This window comes from Carettochelys insculpta, chromosome 31 (assembly GCF_033958435.1).
Source record: "Carettochelys insculpta isolate YL-2023 chromosome 31, ASM3395843v1, whole genome shotgun sequence".
In the NCBI taxonomy this organism is placed as follows: domain Eukaryota; kingdom Metazoa; phylum Chordata; order Testudines; family Carettochelyidae; genus Carettochelys; species Carettochelys insculpta.
The window spans coordinates 12730323-12750276 of record NC_134167.1 but is presented as its reverse complement, the minus strand read 5'-3'; the positions used below and the strand labels follow the sequence as shown (position 1 = coordinate 12750276).

Genomic DNA, 19954 nt, shown 5'->3' with positions numbered 1-19954 from the left:
CGAAAGCTCTGCACTAGTCCCGGCAGGCGTTAACTCGGGGCGGCAGGCGCTCAGAGGAGATGGCCCCAGAGGCTCCCCAAGCTCTGCGGGGAGGGCAGCGGGGACGGCTCACTAGACTCTCCCACAAGCCGGCGTTCCCCCTCAGCTCACGGCAGCTGCCGAGGCAGCGTTCTGCAGTCACTGCCGGGCTCAGGCGGCGTTTGTGCCAACCCTCTGTGAGGTCCCATAGGTTAACCCGTGGCCGACTAAGCAGCTTTTCTCTTTCCATGGTGCTGTGCCGCTACCGTAGCAGCCTGCCGCACCCACCTCCTGTGGATTACAGGCCGGTGCCTCGGTCAGGCAGTGGCTGCCTACCTGTTACTCCTTCTCTGTTGGGCTTCTGCCTCTGACTTTCCATTGCTGCCCTGACCACCTTCCTCCTCAGATCCCCCTTTCCGAACCCCCCCCTTCCTTCCTCCTTCCCTCTGTGTGTTCCCCGCTGCAGCCTCCTCTTCTCCCCACACTCCCAGCTCACCCCGTGCCCCGTTTCTGGCCGGGCGTCTCCTTTCCTGCTCTCCTCTCCTCCGCCTTTGCTTGGGACGTGCCTCTTCCAGCCCTGTGCAGTGCTCTGCCAACCTCCCTATCCTCCCACCTGTTGTTCCCGGTGCTTTGTGCCCTGAGATGCAGCCCCGCTCTCTCCTCTCCCTCTTACCCGCTGCAAAAACCAGCGGGTGCCTGGCCCTTAATTAGCAGGGGATCATCTGGGCAGGTTGAGGGGCAAGGACGGATCCCAAGAGGCCGAGGTGTCTGGTGGTGGTTACAAAGGAGGACGGCTGCCCGCTGGGCAGGCAGGTGGGGGAGCCGGGCCGCAGGGCACTGCTGACGTCGGCTGGCCTGGGTGCCGGTTCCAGGAAATCCCCCGTCACTGTGAAGAAGGAGGAGGAGAAGAAGCCCCACATCAAGAAGCCGCTCAACGCGTTCATGTTGTACATGAAGGAGATGAGGGCCAAGGTGGTGGCGGAGTGTACGCTGAAGGAGAGCGCGGCCATCAACCAGATCCTGGGACGGAGGGTAAAGGCGCCTTCTCTCTCCACTTCCCCCCACTCCCTAGGCCTGACCCAGAGGGAGTCCTGACCTTGCCTACACTGTCCAGAACAGGCGCTGGGCGCAAACCCCTCCTGCAGGTGTGCAGCACCCGTCAAGCAGGCCGGCTCCCTCGGACTGGGCAGGCTGTGTGGCAGGAGGGCCCGGGCCACATGTCCCACGGGCAGGCTCAATCCTGGGACCTCTGGAGCTCAGTGCAGGAGCCTCTACAGCAGGGGTCAGCAACCTTTCCGAGGCAGAGTGCCGAACTTTGACCTCTGTGGATGGTCCGAGGGCCGTGATGCTTTTTGAAGTCACTGATGGTTCTACTTACAACAGCTGCACTCCTATACGGCCATGGAGGGGGTGGTGGGCAGCATTAGCTGGTCTCTTGTTAATCCACAGGTGGCCTGGCTTTCAGCGAGCTCCCGGCTGCCGGGGGGAGGAGGATGGGGCGGAGCTCCTGCCTCGTGTGCTCTTGGCACCAGTGCCTGGGGCTGCTGCGCCACGGTTGGCGCTCAACGCCAGCTGGCTCTCAGCTCGGGCTGCAGGGGACACTTGGTTCTTTCTCCCTGTAAGCAGTCTAAGTGCCCACACCCCCAGGCACGCGGGTTACCTCTGCACTAGGGGGTTGCGGGAGAGCTACACTGCTGCTCGTCGTAGCCAGGGTCTTGGGCTCGCTAGACCCCGCCTTGGACGCCGCCTCCCAGCTGCTGCCCCCGAGGGTTTCGATGCGTGTGAGTCGGGGGCGTAGCCGGGAAGGCTGCGTGGGGCGCGAATCAGAGTGCAGCCTGCAGCAGGGGATCACCGTTGGCTTTCTGCAGCTCTACCGCCGAGCTAGGCTCTCTGACTGGTGCCCCGGCTGTGTCTGAGCACCTCCCTGCAATGGCCCCCCAGGGTGCAGGTGTCCCTTGTCACCTACAGGCTTGGAAAATCTGGACCTGAGTCTCTGGAGGACTCTGATCATTGAGATCCTGCCTAGAGTGGTCCCAGCCAGTGAGTGAGGGCAGGTGGCTTCTTTTCTCAGCACCCCGGCTGGAGGGATGGGGGCTCCTGATTGGCAGCAGCGCTGAAACAGGGAGCGTGGGCACCTCCTGCCTGTGAACCCCACAGAGCCGGCTGTAGCTGCACTGTCAGCCTGGGGGCAGCCCTGCGGGGACACGGCCTGTGCGCTTTGTGCTCCAGGTGTCCTTGGCCGTGAGCCGCTGCTGGCAATTAGAGCATCCCAAAGGCTGCTCTGAGTTACACACCACGCCCCAGCCCTGGGCTGCGGCTCCTGAGAGCTGCAGCACAGTGGTCCGGAAGTCTCAGAGGTCCTAGTGAGGGAAATGAGCCCTTCCTCAGCTTTGGGACCTGGCCTTTGGGCAAGGGACCCAGCCTTGGGGGGTTGGTCGGGGGGTTTCACCTCCCATAAGTCTCGGCTCAGGCTCCCTCTTCTCCTATCCAGTGGCATTCGCTGTCGCGCGAGGAGCAAGCCAAGTACTACGAGCTAGCCCGGAAGGAGCGACAGCTTCATTCCCAGCTCTATCCCACGTGGTCTGCGCGGGATAACTACGTAAGTTGCCATCTCCTGCAGCTGCTGGCGGGAAGGGAGAGCGTCCCGCGGAACGACCCCCTCCTCGGCAGGCGGCGCTGCCTGGCGGGCGGGAGGTCGGCCGAGCTGGTTGTACAGAGGGGGCTGGTGGGAAGCAGGGGCATTGCTGTCTCCTGCCCAGAGGTTGCAGTGAGAGCAGCCTACCTAGAAGCAACCCTTACCCCCGGCGAGCCTGGCTCATGGGTCTACGGATGGAGAATGAGGCCACTGCAGTGAGACACCTAGGACAGCTCTCGCTGCTGCTTCTTAGCCAGTCTCTGGGGGTTGCCGCAGCTGGATGTTGCTTAACCCCATCCTGCAGCGACGGCACGTGGGGCTAGGTCGTGGCGAAACCCTTCCCGCTGCTAGATCTGCGGAGGGCCCCGCTGGGTGCTCACAGGCGTGGGGGCAGGGTAATACGGCCATGCCCTCCAGCACAGAAGAGCGGACTATTAAGGCGGAAGTGGGAGAGGCCTAAGGAAGGGGTGGAGCTGACCGCCTGGAGCGGGGCGCTGGACTGAGGGGGCTGTACCGGGGAAGGGGGGGATGCTGCTGTCTCCTGCACAGAGGTTGTCGTGAAATCTGCCATCCATCGCCTACAACGGCGTGGGAGGCACCGGCCGTCCTGCCGCCGGTGGTTCGACGGCCTGAGAGCTGGTACCAGAGGCCGGCGTGGGAGAGCTCTCCCTGGGGGCCGGGTGGGGTGCGCGCCGCTGGAACAGGATGCAGCCCTAGGAAACGTGCAGGGAGTGGCTGTGCCTCAGCGCCGGGAGGAAGTGCTGGCTGGCTCCACCGGGACGCTGGCACGGCGTGTGACTGGGGCTGGGAGTGCCCCAGCAGGACTTGTTCTCATGGGCTAGGTCGACTCGGCAGCGTCGTTTCGGGACAAGCTGCTCGGGGAGAGGTTTTCCAGAGCAGCCTATTCTGAAATCACGCAGCTGCACGTCAGGGGAGTAGCGCTCCACTGGTTTAGATCGGGGCGTCCGCCCGGCTCGGCCCACAGGGCACGTCGGGCGGGCCCCGGTTTTGGAACAGGCGTAGAAGGAGGTTTACTGAACTCAAAACGAGGCGTCCGCTCTTTTGAAAGGGCAGGTTTTGCTGTGCAGACTCTCGCAGGGCCATTTCGGAATAGCGGCCGTTATTCCCGGGTCACTTCGCCGTGGAGACACACCCTTGGTGTGGGCAACACCGGCCTCCAAAGCCGTTCATTGGGTCTTGCCCCAGTCCCGTGAACCGGCTTCAGTCACCCTCCTTGTACCCCGCCCCAGCCGGGTGAGCGAGGGCAGTGGGATCCGAAAGGGACCCATAGCAGCACACGCTGCATACAGAAGAGAGGGCAAGCAGAAAAGGCCAGGTCCCCTCCACGCTAGGGCGTCTGATTTATCTGCCTCTCCAAGCTGGTCTTCTGGGCCAAGCTCCCTTCCTGGCTCGGCAGCCAGAGGGCCCAGGGAAACGGCTGGGATGAGCCCCGGTCTGCAGAAGTGCAGTGTGGCCTCGTGCCTCTGCAGAGAAGAGTCTATTCACGGCGGTGCTGGGCTGGTTGTGCCCATCCTACACGACAGGCCCTGCCCCAGAGAGCAGAACACGCTGGGCGGGAGTGGCTGGGGAGGTGGCGGCTCTCCGTGGCCTGACTTAGTGTCACCCCTCCCCGACATCACTGCCGCCTGGCAGGCTGCTTTGTTGGTGCCTGAGCCAGGGAGCCGGGCTCTGCCCTGGGGGAAGGGGTTGGGAGGGTTCTTGCTGCTTGGCCGCAGAGGCTGCAAGTGGGAATGTTCTTTTCCAGGGCAAAAAGAAGAAGAGAAAGCGAGAGAAGCAGCCCCAGCAGCAGCAGCCCCAGGACACGGAGAGTGAGTACATCTGCCCCCTCCTCTGCTCTGCTGGGGAGGGGAGGGGAGGGGAGGGGAGAGGAGGCCCGGGGCTGATGTTCACCGCCGGGCGTGGGCCCTTTGAGCTGCCTCACCAGCTTGGCATGTCGTAACCCAGGGGAGCGAGCGTGATTTTCAAAGGCTCCTGACGGACTGGGCCACTGAACGTCAATGGGCCCCAGGAGCCTAAGTCCTTTAGACGCTTCAGCAAAACGGTAGCCTGGAGCCCCGGGGGAGGCGCCTGAGGTGCACAGTACCAAGTGCTAAAGCCTGTTACAGTCCCTGGGCCGGCTGCACGCTCCTCAGCGCCATTGCTAATCGCCAGCAGTCGTGTGTCGCGCTCTGCCTCACGTCGCTGAGCTCAGAGGGCTGCCCTGGGGCAACGGGCGAGCTGAACGTTCAGTGCCCCCCTCCCTGCAAGCTGTAAGCAGCCTCAGGCCTGACCTCGGGCTTTACAGTAGGGTTACCCCCACCCCAGTTCCAACACAGCCCTTTCCCCCCCAAGTGAGGTGCTGCTTCCAGCCTGGGCTGGCTGGCTCTCCTGGGTCCACATTGTAGGAAGGATGTGGAGAAATTGGAAAGGGTCCAGAGAAGAGCAACTCAAATGATTACAGGTCTAGAAAAGCGGAGCTGTGAGAGCAGATTAAAAGAACAGGGTTTGTTTAGCTTGAAAAAGAGAAGGCTGAAAGGGAACATGATAGCAGCTTTCATATGCCTAAATAGTGTTAGGAGGAAGAGGGAGAAAAATTATTCGCCTCAACCTCTGTAAGTAGGACAAGGAGCAATGGGCTTAAACTGCAGCAAGGGAGGTTTAGGTTGGACATTAAGAAAAAGTTCCTGTCAGGGTGGTTCAGCCCTGGAATAAGTTGCCCAGGGAGGCTGCAGAATCTCCATCGCTGGAGATATTTAAGAGCTGGTTGGATAAACATCTGGAATGTGCTTGGTGCTGCGGTGAGGGCAGGGGCTGAACCTGATGACTTCTCAAGGTCCCTTCCAGTTCTAGGATTCCAAAAATGAGGCTTTTCACTACTTGGTAGTGAGGGGGCAGGTTAGTCCCTGGTGCTGGCAGTCCTCCAACGCTCTGCCCCTCAGCCCATGCACCCAGCAGAACACGTTCTGCCATTCACGGAGGAAGAACCGTAGAGCTGCTCAGCTGCTCCGTGGGCTCGGCCCCAGGCATCTGAGCGACACCCACCCTTTGAAGCGTGGCTCACCCATGTCTCTTCTGCCCCCGACAGGCTCTCTAGCCTCCAAGAGCAAAAAGCCATGTGTGCAGTACCTGCCCATCGAGAAGACCTGCGACAGCCCTGCCTCCTCCCACGGCAGCATGCTGGATTCGCCTGCCACCCCATCGACAGCCTTGGCATCGCCTGCTGCCCCCGCTGCCACCCACTCCGAACAAGCCCAGCCCCTCTCCCTCACCACCAAGCCAGAAGCTAGGGCCCAGCTGGCTGTCCACTCCACGGCTTTTCTGTCCAGTAAGGCCACTGCCGCCTCCTCCGGGCTCAGCAGCCCATCGCCTCTTCTCTCCAGACCCGTGCCGTTTGCCTCTATGACCCACACCGCTCTCCTGGCCTCCCCGCCTTCCTTCCCAGCTGCCATCCCTGCCCCGCAGGCTGCCCTGGCAGTGCTGCAGTCTCAGCCGCTTTCCCTGGTCACCAAGCCAGCCGACTAAGGCGGAGCAGTCCTCCCCAGCTGCTCCTGCCATACGTTGCTGAAGCCACAGTCGAGATTCAAAAGCCGCCAAACCGTTATTGGTCAATATTTGACCCTCGCGGAACTCTTTTGTAAGCGGACTCTGGAGGAAGGTGCTTTATGCTCGGAGCTGGTTCTAGTAGTCGAGTTAAAGACCGTTTTTGTGACAAAGAAACAAAACCCAAGAAGAACAAAACTCCCGGGCGAGCCAGGGCCTGGAGTTTCATTCCCGCCGCTGCCTCGGCCGCGGGGACTTGCAAAGACGGAGCCTCTTTCCGCAGCATTTGCTGGGTAGCTGCAGCTAGCCTGGCAGTGCCCCATTCGCTCAGCACACGCCCGCCAGCCGGGCTGTCCCACCAGCAGCCATTCCCGGCGAGGCTCAGCCCTGACACAGAATAGAAACGCCGGGCCCCTGCCCCAGAGAAGGGTCAGCTCCCCCTTGCCCTCCCCGGGAGCATACATCCCCCACCCTGGAGAGGGCCCAGACCTTTCCCCCAGCCGGGAGGGAGTGTGACGTGCCAGGAGGTCTCCAGCACAATCTGCCCCATCTCCTCCCATGATTATTTGGTGGTGGGATGGGGGTGGAACAGGAGTTAAATCTATGGGGAAATTTTCCCCCTCTAATCATGTTTTTATAAAAGGAAATAAAACTGCAGCTGCATCTTGCTGTGTGAGCGTGTTCAATGTGGAGCCTCCCCTGGGGAACCGGAGTCTCAATCAGCATTTCTCCCCCCTGGCTGGAAGTGAGCCAGCAGTGGGCCCTTGTAGCCAGGAAGGCTAGTGGCGTACTGGGCTGCCTGAGTAGAACGTTGCCAGCTGATCTAGGGAATTGATTGCTCCCCTGTATTCGGCACTGCTGAGGCCGCCGCTGGAGTACTGCATCCAGTTTTGGGGGCCCACCACCGGAGAGAGACCACCGGAGGGCAACAAAATGATGAGGGGGCTGGAGCACATGGCCTGTGAGGAGAGGCTGAGGGACTGGGGCTTGTTTAGTCTGCAGAAGAGAAGAGTGAGGGGCGATTTGATAGCAGCTGTCAACTTCGTGCACAGGGGGCGTGTTCCAAAGAGGATGGAGAAAAGCTGTTCTCCGTGCTGACAGGTGACAGAACGAGGAGCCATGGTCGCTAAGGGGGTGGTGAAGCTCTGGAACGGGTTATCTAGGGAGGTGGTGGAACCTCCGTCCTTAGAGGTTTTTACGGCAAGGCTGATGGTTTACGTGGGCTTGGTCCTGCTTTCAGCCGGGCATTGGACTAGATGACCTCTTGAGCTCCCTTCCACCCCTCACCTGCTATGAACTAGTTCCAGTAACCCAGAGCAGCACCTGGTGTGGAAAGACAGGCAAGGGGAAGAGGAGATGGTCTGGCTTCCCGGCATTCGAGGACAGCCAGTGGTCTCCCTATCCCCAGGAGGTCTCTGCCAGACTGCCTTCTCCAGCGTATAGCTGTCTTGCTCTCTGGCAGAGGGGCACCAAGAGTTTACAAGCGGAGAGATTATATATGTGTTGCCTGGATTCACGTTACACCCCAGCCTGCAGCTGCTTTATATCCCGAAAGCCTGGGCTTCTCCACGCAAGAGCCCTGCTAAGCTTGCACTGCTGCAGGGGCTGGCAGACACGGGAAGACTCCAGCCATGAGTCAGCCGCAGCCAGTCAAGCTGCAAACCCCTGGGAGTAGCAAGCAGGCTTGTAGGACGGCTGCTGGTGCCCCTTTCCTTGGCAGTGACCATAGCTCTTGGAGCCCAGCATTCAGATCTGGCGGGGAACAGCCCTGCATGTTGGACAGACAGACAAAGGTAGAAAATCACCTGGCACTCCCCTGCTCCGCAAGGTGACCAGATGGGCTGGAGGGTGGTTTCCATTCTGAGGGTAGCAGGACGAGCTCTCTGGTAGCCAAGCCCTTGTGGGTGCAGCTCTTTCCCAAGATTTGCAGAGGAAAGAAGAAAATGTCGCAGCCCTGAGGAGAAACAACCAAAGCAGCATTTAAATGAACTACAGAAGAGAATCCCATTTCACCTGGCCAGCCTGTGGTGTCAGTCACACAGTCAAATCCTGTTAGTTTAGTACAACACATTTCCAGAATTAAAAGCACAGAAAACCAGGCAATGACAAAGTCAAGGCCCCAAGAGGACCATTAGCTCAATCATGGCTGCAGCCTCTGTTTTACAGGGAGCGGAGCCTTACAGCACAAACTGGAATAAATTCGCCTCTAGCCTTAACCCCACAGACCCACCATGAAGACAAAACAAAAGAACCCAGTCGGGTAAGTGTGTAATAGGTGCAGCGATGAGCCATTGCCTCCTAGCGCCTTGGAAGCTAGCGCTGGCGAACAGCAAGTGCTCGTCAACCTTTGCCATTCACCCACCCTTAGCAGGGGGTTGACAATTTCCTGACAGCGTTTTGGTGGGATATGGAGTTGCCACACAAACTGCAATATTCTACTGGGGAGTTTCTATATTGCTCACATTTTTCGGTTTTCTGTAATGGGTCAGTTTGACTTTAAACCGTACCAGCCTAAAGAGCAGTGGCACTTGGTGGGATTTGGGTGTGGCCGTAGTCTTTGGCCAGACTACGTGTCCCATGATGCACCAGTTTCCCCCATGGCATGTGTGGTGCGCCGTGGAAGATATAGGCCAGCCAAAGAGCCCAGGCCATAGATAACAATATAGTTGGAGGCAATCAAACTGCATTGCCCATGAGGTCTTGCAACTTAGCTGGTGAATTCTGGTTAGCGTCAAACTGGCCCCAAACTGAACGCTTGCTTCCATACCACCAGGCTTCTGGGTTGGGTTGTCCTATTTATTTATTGTGGGAGGATGGATCACACCTTTCCCCATCCCCTTCCTCTTCCAGGGATCTGTTCTCGCCAGAAGCTGCAGAGCAAGGGAGCGGCTTCTCTCCACAGCTGGGTGCTGCAGAAGTCCTTCCACACACAGAAGGGTCCGGGCTCTCTTTTCCCCATTCTGAAGTAAAAGGGGAGAGAGCGTGACCAATTTCTGAGGAGCCTGTTTGAGACAAGTATGCTCTTTCGGATGCTGTTGGCCTTTCTATACCAAGACTGGTCTGTTGCTCTTGATCTTGAAGACTCCTGTTCAAACATCCCTACCAGCTCAAGCTATAGAAAAGGGGAGGATTCCAGATGGACGTTTTGGGCAGAGGGATCACCTCATCTCTGTGTTCAGCTCCCAGCCATGACTGGAGCTCCTGGCTGCAGGATCACTCTGCATGGATATTACAGCTTCCGGTGGTGGTGGCAATTCCTCGATGTGTATGTACCCCCCACCAAAACAGGTAACAAGAGAATAATCCCTCTAAAAATCCAGGCCAATTGTCTCGGCTCTGTGCTCCAGGTTGGAAGCTAAAGCCTGCACCATTGCAGCTTCGTGCTCCCCAATAGAGGGTTAACTCCACAACACCCCAGCACAGGGGCCTGCCCGGCAGGCCCAGCCCCCGAAAGCAGATGTCAGCCAGCTGCTGGGCTAAGCACTGTGCCCCTCTGAGCTCCCAGGGATGTGGTCCCATCTGCTGGCACTGCGTCAGGTTGGCGCTGGGCCATGTCATTGTTCACCTGGGAGTCCTGCCTGGCTGGGATCTGGCCTTGAAATAGATGAGTATTTCCAGAACGTACAAGAATGTAAAGATTCGCCTTCACTGCTGCTGGAAAGGGACAGAAATTCCATCACAAGGCCAATGTCCCTGCGGCCTGGCATGGCCACAGAGTCTTAATTGCTGACATCCTGCTCGTGGACTGTATGGTGGTGAAATCCAGAAGGGAGGATAACTTGCTAAAAAGGCACTTTTTAAAGAAAACGGTCATAATTTTGTAGTGGGGAAAAACTTTTTTTTTAAGGCTGCCCCAAGAAGCTGATTTCCAGCAAGGCATGTCTGGGTCATGTGCCCTCTTACTCTTCACCACCCGAGGAGCAGTCTGCAGACAAATGGCTGCTTGAATTGGATTTCATGGGAAATTAAAGGCATGAAGAGACCTGTCAGAATAATTAAAGCCTGAACCAGAGCCAGACAGCTTCAAACAGATGTTGGACTGCAGCAGGAGAATATTTCTTTGTTTTACTCGACATTTTCCCATACGGAAAAGGAACATCTGCTCGGGTATTTTTGCAGCCCTTCTGAGCGAGGTTAGACTTGGATTATACCTTGCTACGGGAAAAGCAACTGGCAAACCAGCTTTCAGGCCAGCTCCACTCCTGTCTGGGACCACGTGCCCCTCTGCACATTCTACTCTTTCGTTGTTGGGCTGCTCTGTTCAGACACGCATTTGGTCGAGCTGCTGGCCTACTTAGCTAAGCCTGTCTTGTCTGTGGCAACTGTGCAGCCTCCGTTCTGAAGCCAGCCACAGAGCTGGTTCGACGTTTTCTGCCACAACTGGCTTTGGATGCAAAACCCAACTGGGGTTTCAGCTGATTTTTTTTTTTTAAGTGGAAGGCTGCCCTTGGAAAATGACCATTTTTCATGGGGGGGATGTGATGAAGTGGGGTGTGTGAGGATTTGTTCCCCTGGTTTGGTTGCATGTGTTTCCTACTGCGCTGAAGAAACCCAAGGTGGGTGCCTCAGTTTCCCTGGGCACAGCTTAATGCATAGTGGTGAGGGGAGTTTCAGTGTGATGACTCCTGACATGTAGGCAATGATCCTCTCTGCTCTTTTGTAACCTAGGCAACTAGGTGGCACCTTTCTTCCCAGGGAAGCAGAACAAAGGCGGGAGGAGGGGTCTGGCTGGTTTGAAGTGGAACTGGGCTGGGGAGTGGGGCAGTCTGGTCTGGTCTGGCTGGAGAGGGAAGAAAGAGGGCCAGGGCCCGGCTTGGGGACCCCCCCCCCCAAAATGAACGGTACTGGTGGATTCTGGTTTCTGTGCTGACAAGTGTGTCACTGTTCTCCCCGCCAACTGAGAGTCACATCTGACTGCGGATGGGATGCAGGGCTTGGTGACCACCACACTGCATGATAGGGGAACAAAGCTTGAAATATTTATGAAGGCTCCTTCACCTGCACATGGCAGATATACCATCGTGCGCCAGCAGGTCTCCACTGGACAGACCGGACTGTCTCCATGCAAAAGAATAAAAGGACACAAATCAGACACCAAAAACAATAACCTACACAAGCCAGTGGCAAAACACTTTGACCTCTCTGGACACAACTTGCAAGCCGCTCTTCTGAAGCACAGTAACTCCAAAACCCACGAAACTGCTGAGCTGGGAGTCCAGTGTGAATTTTACACCATCAAAACGGGTCCGACGACTACGTGATTTTCCCTTCCGTTGAATCTCACCTTCTCATCGCTGCTGGAGGTGAGCCTCATCCGCCCCGATTTAACTAGCACTGATGTTACATGCTCATTTCCGTATCCCTGCCTTTCTCTGGCCTCAAACATCTGAGGAAGCCAGCTGTATCTCACGCAAGCTCAGACTCTAATACATTTGGCGTGTTTGATGAAGCAGGCTAACATGGCTACCTCTCCCAAACCTCTCATGGGCAGCTCAGGTATCTCCTGTCCCCCTTCTCCACTGAAGGCAAGACTCTTTGGTTGAACTACGTCTTCTAGGATTCAACAGGATCTAGGCCTCTCCTGCATGGTGCTGCTGTTTAAAGGGTTAAATACACCTTGGTTTTGTATCAAATATGAACCATCCCAATGAAGCCGCATTTGATTTTTTTTCCCCCTTGTTTATGGAAAAGGCTGCTTGCTTAAACAAAGGGGACGGGAGACGTTTGCACGGATACAGCTAGTGGGAGGCAGCCAAAGGAATGATTGCTAACTGGGGATAACCTTCCCAAGGAGGCTTCGGTAGAGCTGGCTCGAGGAGATGGAAAAGTGGTGCCCAGCCGGTTCTGAGGCTGCACACGTTAATGACAGCAGGAATCCACACAGACAGCACTCAGACGTAGTGAGGGAGAAAATGCATGAATAGTCCTGCCTGGAAGTAATTGGAATCACTGAATGCAATTTAAATGGTTTAGTCGTTGCTGTGTTACTTGCAAATGAATTAGGTGGGTTGGAAAACCACTATGGTGCTGTAGCAACTCATTTGCCTCTGAGCAGGGGAAGTTGTTCCTTCTTGCGCCCAACATGCCCTGATCACGCAGGAGACAAAGGATGTTATGTGAAGGGGATTCAGCTGAAGAACGAGCTCTGTGAGGAGGTCGGAGGAAGCCACAGTCTGAGCCTCTTTAGAAGATGCTGCAGAACTGCCCTGTTCAGAAGTATCTTTCTGCCATGAGACCGCTGCACCACTTAGGCACGCACCTGGGAGGGAGCGGGAAGGAAGCACCAGCAAGTGAGCAAAAGAAAGCTGAACTTGCTTCACTTTAGGACGTCCTTAGCTGACTACCTGGGACAGGCAAAGCAGCCAGGCATTGTGACCTCTTCTCTTCCAGTTGCCAGGGTTCTTCAGAAATTTCCAAGGTGGTCTCTGGCCCAAGGGGCCTGAGGTTTCGCTGTCAGTCCCTGCATCCCAGAGTGAGTTCTGGCACATGCCTTTCCTGCTGTAAGAAAACCAGACCCACGCTTATGTGGGCGGGGGGTGCTGGGAAGGGTTAGATACGGCTAAAAGCAGGAATAGCTGAAGTAAGAAACAGGTCCTGGACGGCATCCTTTCTGCAGGCTGCTCTTTTATTACATAGCCCGTTGCTTCTGCCTGTACAGCAATCCCATCCGGCCCAGTGAGCTGAGAGTGAAAACGCAGCAAGGCACAGAATGCAACCCTCACCTGCCACATGGCCAGCGTGAAGGGAGCCGCAAGAGAGGTGTGCCAGTGGCGCTGGTGGCTGGAAGGGGCCCTGCATGCAGGAATCAGCTTTTTCCAGCTGCTAAGAAATTCCAGCCAGAAGCTCATGATAGACGCATCACCCAAAATCCATTCCGAGACCTGGTGCCGGCAATTTACAGGAGGGCTGGCAGCACATACTAGGGAGGGGGCAGGTGGGGGTCAGCCTTATAATCATGCCCTTTGGTTCTTGGCGTTCCCACCTGTTTGCAGCCCAGGTGGCTGCGCACCTGTGGTAATCACACTGAATGCATTTCTTGGCTGAGGTTCGGAGAACCTCACACCACTTCAGTGTTGGCACAAAACTCCAGGGTTGGCTGCGGGAACTGAATCGCCAGTTGCCTCCCGCACACAGCCAGGAGCCCATCACAACAGAGAGAGATGCAGCTGCCCCATGCTCAGACTGGGCTGTGGAGGGCTCACCGGGGAGCCGCAGAAAACAGTCTGAGCAGCTCAGTGCAGGCTGCTCACCAGCTGCTAAGTTGCGTGGCCTAGTAACTACAGCGCTGGGCTAGGCTGGGGCTGACAAGACTTAGGTTCTAATCTCGTCTCTGGCCTGAGCGCTGCCTCAGGCAAAGTCATTTCACCTCCCGGTGCCTCACTTTTCCCAAATAGCACTTTGAGCTGCTGATGACAAGAGCTGGGTACAGTAAAATCTTTCACAGCCGGCATTCTATCAACCAGAACGTAACATAACCGGCATGTTAACCGGCAGTAAACTTCAGCTACGTTTTCTTTAACAACAGGACAGTGAAAGGAAATACAAATAAACCCAGCAAATCCCGTATACGTGTACAGCATACAATATTGCCATTGCTGGTAAATAACGCACTCTGCACCCATTTTTGTTTGTTTCTTAATATCTGGTCTTGTTTTCTTTAGTATTATGCATTGTTAGGTCTACCTCTCTGTTATCTGGAGTATTTAAATATCTAGCAACCTCCCAGTCCCGGGGCTGCTGGATATGACAGAGTTTACTGTATTCCTAATTATTACTTAGTACGAGATGATGTAAAATACATCATTTTCCGTGTGAGCAACCTCTGTGGTGCCGATTGTGGCTAGAAGAAGGGGAGGCTGTTGAGCGGTGCCTTTAAGAATGGGAGGGGAATTGGGAGCTGGGTGATGGGGAATGGAAATGGGGCAGGGCAAGGATGTGGCAACCCAGTATAAAAACGAGGCGTATGCACCTCAGGCTTACTACGGGTGTAAGTGAGGCTGCAGCGATGGAGACCCAGATGGAAACCCGGCCCACGCTGATCTGGGAGAGCAGACAACAGCCATTGCTAATGCACAGGGTGGCTAACGCCACCAATCACACAGCAGGCAAGACACCTCCTCCTCCACCCATTGCAGCTGCCTTGGATTGGGGTGGTTGCCTGGTTTTATGTCTGAACACCCAGTCGACAGGGGACCATGGTGGCTGCGGCTGACACCACTGACGGGGCTGTTAAAAGTCTGGTTGACAGTGCAGCAGGGGCCTGGCGTGAAGGCAGGCTCCCCACCTGCCTGGCTCCGTGCGGCTCCTGGAAGCAGCTGCCAGGCCTCTGTGGCCCCTAGGTGCAGGGAGGTTCCACATGCTGGCCTGCCTGAAGTCTCAGCTCTGCAGCTCCCATTGGCTAGGAACTGCAACCAATGAGAGCTGTAGAGGTGGTGCCTACGGGTGCATGGGCGGCACGTGGAGCAGCAGTGTCCAGTAGGAATTCAAAGATGGCCACACGTTGTCGTCTTTCCAGATTCGCCACATTTGCCCCCCCGCCCGTCTAAATAAATGTCCTCCCCTCCCCCAGAGCCAGTTTTATGTGGGTGCGAAGGAGCACCCCATTCTAATTTAATGCCAGCAGCTCACCAGAGCCACGGGGGCCACCACGCACTTCTCCCCCCAAGCGGTAGGGCACATGCCTGGAGCAGGCGGCCGACTCTCCCCACATGCACTCCTGAGGAGGAGCTGTGTTTAAAGGCTCCAATAGTCGCAGGCGGCCCGAGAGCCGTATTTACCGCTTCGCGGTGTCCTGTTCGCCACATTTGGCAACTGGTGAACGAACTGGACTCCGCAGCCTGAGAGGTTGCAGGGACCTGGCTGCTGCTTCCTGGGAGCTGTGGGGCGGTGCTGTCGCAACCCCTCACCCCCTGCTGCCCCCAAATCTCCTGCCTCAGCTTAGAGTCCCCCCCCGCACGTCTGCACCACACCCCAGCCCTTAGTTGCACCCAAACCCCTGCGAGAACGGGCGTGGCACAAGCCGGCCCTCAGGGAAGAGACAGGAAAAGGGGGTTCTGTTCCGTGGAATATGGACCTTGACTACTCAGCATGTAGGCCCAGGCCCTCACGGTGCAGGCACCAGCACTGACTGACTCTAAATGTCGCGAGGGGCTGAAATACCTCCGAGCAGCTAAGAACTGGCCAATCGGGCTATGCTTCATTTTACTGCCCTTCCTCGCTGACCAGGTGTTTGCTGTAATTTGCTCTGGTGCCCAGCTCTGAGAGCCAGCCGGTGTCTCATTAAAAGCCAGTGGAGGGTTTGTTCTAAGCCCTGGTGAGCAGGGTCGCATGTGAGCGGTTGCTGCTGGTCGGAGGGTTTACCTCTACCACCTCCACTCCCATGGCTAATTGATCAAACAGCCACCTTCCTCCCCCTCTGCAAGGGCAGTTTGCTAATTGAAATGCCTAATGAGCTCCCAGCAGGCCCCTGCTGAGGCAGAGCTGACGAGTCGCTCCCGCACGTACCCAGCTAATGGCACAAAATGAAAAGAAGTCCTCCCTGAACCTGCCTTTTGTGCAAAGCGGGGTGGTGGGCCGCCAGATGTCCTGTGTCCCAGCTCCCAGCTCCAGGGCCTGGCTGGTGCTACTGGATTGCTGCTTGCCGACTGGAGCAGCTGGGGCGGAGGCAGAGGCGACACGGAATACATGTTAATTAGCATCATTAAATTCATCCATTTGCTAATTGTTTCTCCTTTTGATCTTTCACGCTTCCCTGGGGGAAGGGGACTGGCAAAGCGGGTGAGGGTGGATTCAGAGGCTTCTTACAAGGTGGAGCTTTTATCATCTCCCCTGTGAGCTTCTCCTCTCCAATTATGGCCAATCAAGCCTAGCCTGGTCAGGGAGCCTGGTTTACAGCACGCTCACACCAGGGCTGGCCGCCCCTAGGGCACTCACAGAGTTCCACGGGTCACCAAAAGGAAACCAGGAGGATCGCCCCATTGCTGTGACCCCTCCAAGTGGATCTCCCACCTGTCATCGTCGGGTCAGCTGCTTTGATACCTCCCTGCCCGACTCCTCTTCTTGGCACCTTGCTCATTTCCCTGCTCAGCTGGCCAGCTTCTAAACACCCTTCCTGGGGTGCCCAGGTCTCCCTAAGCAGCGTATGCAGAGCCCATGAACCTAGCTCCAGGCGGAGGGTTCTGCTGAGCCACCAAGGCATTGCAGCAGTGAATGGAGCAACCCCTCCCTGCCGTTAGGGATCTGGGCCTTAGATTCAGGACCTCATTTTCTGTTGTGTACAAGGGGACGTCACAGCAGCTGGAAGGCAGTTCATTAATGAAGGAGCACCTGGGCCTAATTAAAGGCTTGCCAGAGCTTTGAGGTGAAAGGCCGCACCAAAGGAGCCTGAACTAGGAATAAAGCTCATCTGCCCAGGCAGGGAAACCCAAACGGGAGCCAGAGCAAATGGGAAAGCCTGCAGTGTCCTCCAGGCCGGGGAAGCTGCCTGAGGCCAGACAGCACATGGAGCTGCTGGAACCCAAAGTTTTATCTGGGTGACAAGGTAAAAACCTGTTAACCATGGCACAATTATCTTGTTCTTCTAGCCCAGCTGTAATTTTGGCTTCCACAACAGCCCGTGGCAATAAGTTTCACAGGTTAACTGCATGGAAAAAAGTACTTCTGCTTGTTTGTATTAAACCTGCTGACAGTTTCATGGGGGGGCCCTGGTTTTTGTGTTCTCGAAAGTGATCGGTAACTTTTTTCTTCACTTTTCCCACACCTTTCCTGATTTTATAGAGTTCTAGCATATTCCCGGGGTTCAGTAACATCTTCCTTTAGGTTGAGGACGACCCTATAAATGCGGGTGCTCATGTGCTCACTTACCACTTAGGTTTCATAGAATCATAGAGTTGGAAGGGACCTCAGGAGGTCTTCAAATCCAACCCCCTGCTCAAACCAGGGGCACTCCCAACTAAATCATCTCAGCCAGGGCTTTGTCAAGCTGGGACTTAAAAACCTCCAGGGATGGAGATTCCACCACCTCCCTAGTAATGCATTCCAGTGTTTCACCATCCTCCTGCGGAAATAGTTTTCTTTTTTTCTGCTAACATCCAGCCTCAATCTCCTGCACTGCGACTTGAAACCATTGCTCCTTGTTCTGCTGTCCCTCGCGACTGAAAGCAGCTTCTCTCCATCCTCTTTAGAGCCGCACTTCAGGTAGCCGAAGGCTGCTGTCAAATCCCCCCTCACTCTTCTCTTCTGCAGACTAAATAAGCCCAATTCCCTCAGCCTCTCCTCACAGATCATGTGCTCCAGCCCCCTACGCATTTTTGTTGTCCTCTGCTGGATTCTCTCCAATTTGTCCACAGCCTTTCTGTGTGCAAGGGGCGGGGGCACAACTTGGACACAATACTCCTCAACAGTGCAGAACGGGGGGGGGAATAATCACTTCCCTCAATCTGCTGGCAGTGCTCCTGCGAATGCAGCCCAAGATGCTGTTAGTCTTCTTGGCTACCAGGGCACACTGCTGGCTCGTATCCAGCTTCTCATCCACTGTAATCCCCAGGTCTTTTCTGCACAGCTGCCGCCTAGCCAGTCGCCCCCCCCCCCAATCCCCAGCCTGTAGAAATGTGGCGGGGCCCCGGGTCCATAACAGCACCAGGGAATCAGTTCATCCCCTAGTTTACCTTTATCCACTACGCTTGCTTGTTGCCTGTCCTGTAATAAAGATTATTTAAGACCGGTCAGGGTGGGTCTTGTGGAGTTTGATTTTTTTTGTGCCTAGTGGGGATGAGCGAAATTAAACTATCAAGGACAGTGGACGCTGGTGCTCCTCATTCTCGCAAGGCGTAAGAGGGGTCAGTGGGTGCAGACGGACAGGTAAGTTGATCCTCGATATGTCCATTCCAGCTACACAACTATTGCAGCTGGAATTGTGTGTCTAGGCTCGGCTTTCGGGTAGGGTGACCACATTGCTCTACGGCAAATGTGGGACACCGGCCTCCAGGCATGGGGATCTGCGGTCCCGTGTCAGGGCTTCTCAGCGCTGGGAGATGCTGCAGCCTCGCGATGAGCAGGAGCAGAGGATGGGGGTTCCACAACTCCTTGCAGCAGGCAGGGCTCCCTGGCAGTAGAGGAGCTGACTCCCTGAGATGCAGGATGCTGGGGAATGAAGCATCCACCTGGTGATGGGGCTCCCTTAGGTGTGGGACTCCGGGGAATGAGGCATCCACTCCGTGGGGCAGAGGAGCTCCCCTGCAGCAGGAGCTGTTGCCCCAAGGTGCAGGGCATCAAGCAACAGGGCAGCTGCCATGTGGAGGAGTTCTCTGGCAGAGGGGGCTGCAGCCCTGAGACAATAGGTGCCGGGGTACAGGAGCCCTGCAAAATACGGGACAATTTGCCCGTTTTCTTAAAACAAAAAAGGGGGATGCCTGTGAGAAAGCTTAAAAAAGGGCCAATGCGAGAGAAAAAACAGAACAGATGGTCCCCCTACTTTCAGGTCTAGTGCGGACCTGGCCTCAGAAATCTGGCCCTCTTCAAGTTGAAGCAGCATAGAAATACAGCCCTCCTCATTTTATCTTCCCCTAGAATTCAAGCTAATGGGACGTCCCCTCCTGGGTGTGGGGAGCGCCAGCAACAAAATTTTTCATTAGGTTGTAATGGGCCTTCCTGTGCACAGGACCCAAGTCAGCCTTTACATTCAGGATTGCCTCTTTTCCTGTCTGACTGGTGCAATTACAGAGGTTTAAAGCGCAGCCAGTCGGTATTCCCTTACAACAGGGGGTGCAGGTGTTAGGTGAGATTACAACACAGAGAATCCTGCAAACATTTCACAAAGGCCGAGCACTTTCTTATCAAACTAAGGGCTGTTCTGTCCAGGCTAACACACAGGTGAGCCGACTGGTTTCCAGCTGTGCTTATTCGTGAGTGGCGGTTACAGGCCTTAGCAGGAGCTGACGCTTCCTCTAACAGGGTCATACCCTCCTCCACAATTTTGCTCAGACTCTTGGAAGAGCCGAAGTTGCATTTAGAATCATAGAACACTAGGACTGGAAGGGACCTTGAGAGGTCATCAAGTCCAGCCCCCTGCCCTCATGGCAGGACCAAGTACTGTCTAGACCACCCCTGATAGACACTTATCTAACCTGTTCTTGAATATCTCCAGCGATGGAGATTCCAGAACCTCCCTTGGCAATTTATTCCCGTGTTTGAGCACCCTGACAGTTAGGAACTTTTTCCTAATGTCCAACCTAAACCTCCCTTGCTGCAGTTTAAGCCCGTTGCTCCTTGTTCTATCCTCAGAGGCCAAAAAGAACAAGTTTTCTCCTTCCTCCTTATGGCTCCCTTTTAAATACCTGAAAACCGCTATCATGTCCCCCCTCAATCTTCTTTTTTCCAAACTAAACAAGCCCAATTCTTTCAGCCTTTCTTCACAGGTCATCAAGAAGTCTTGTGGCACCTTATGGACTAACAGATAGTTTGAAGCGTAAGCATATCGGAGCATATTTTTATGCTCCAACATATCTGTTAGTCTATAAGGTGCCACAAGACTTCTTGTTGTTCTTGAAGCTACAGACTAACATGGCCACCTCTCTGATTCATAGGTCATGTTCTCTAGACCTTTGATCATTCTTGTTGCTCTTTTCTGGACCCTCTCTAGTTTCTCCACATCTTTTTTGAACTGCGGTGCCCAGAACTGGACACAATACTCCAGCTGAGGCCTAACCAGCGCAGAGTAGAACAGAAGAATGACTTCTCATGTCTTGTTCACAACACACCTGT

General features: G+C 55.6%; 1 protein-coding gene across 2 annotated transcripts in view; it reads left to right on the top strand.

Annotated features, from left to right (window-relative positions):
• TCF7L1 (transcription factor 7 like 1) overlaps positions 1–6860 on the top strand; it is a 97614-nt gene extending 90754 nt beyond the window's left edge. For both annotated transcript variants that reach the window (XM_074981617.1, XM_074981616.1), the window contains exons 9-12: positions 891–1050; positions 2510–2617; positions 4419–4482; positions 5739–6860. In XM_074981617.1, coding sequence (XP_074837718.1) covers positions 891–1050; positions 2510–2617; positions 4419–4482; positions 5739–6175 — 769 coding nt within the window. In that variant the 3' untranslated portion in view covers positions 6176–6860. The remainder of the gene's footprint in view (positions 1–890; positions 1051–2509; positions 2618–4418; positions 4483–5738) is intronic.
• Positions 6861–19954: the final 13094 nt, after the last annotated feature.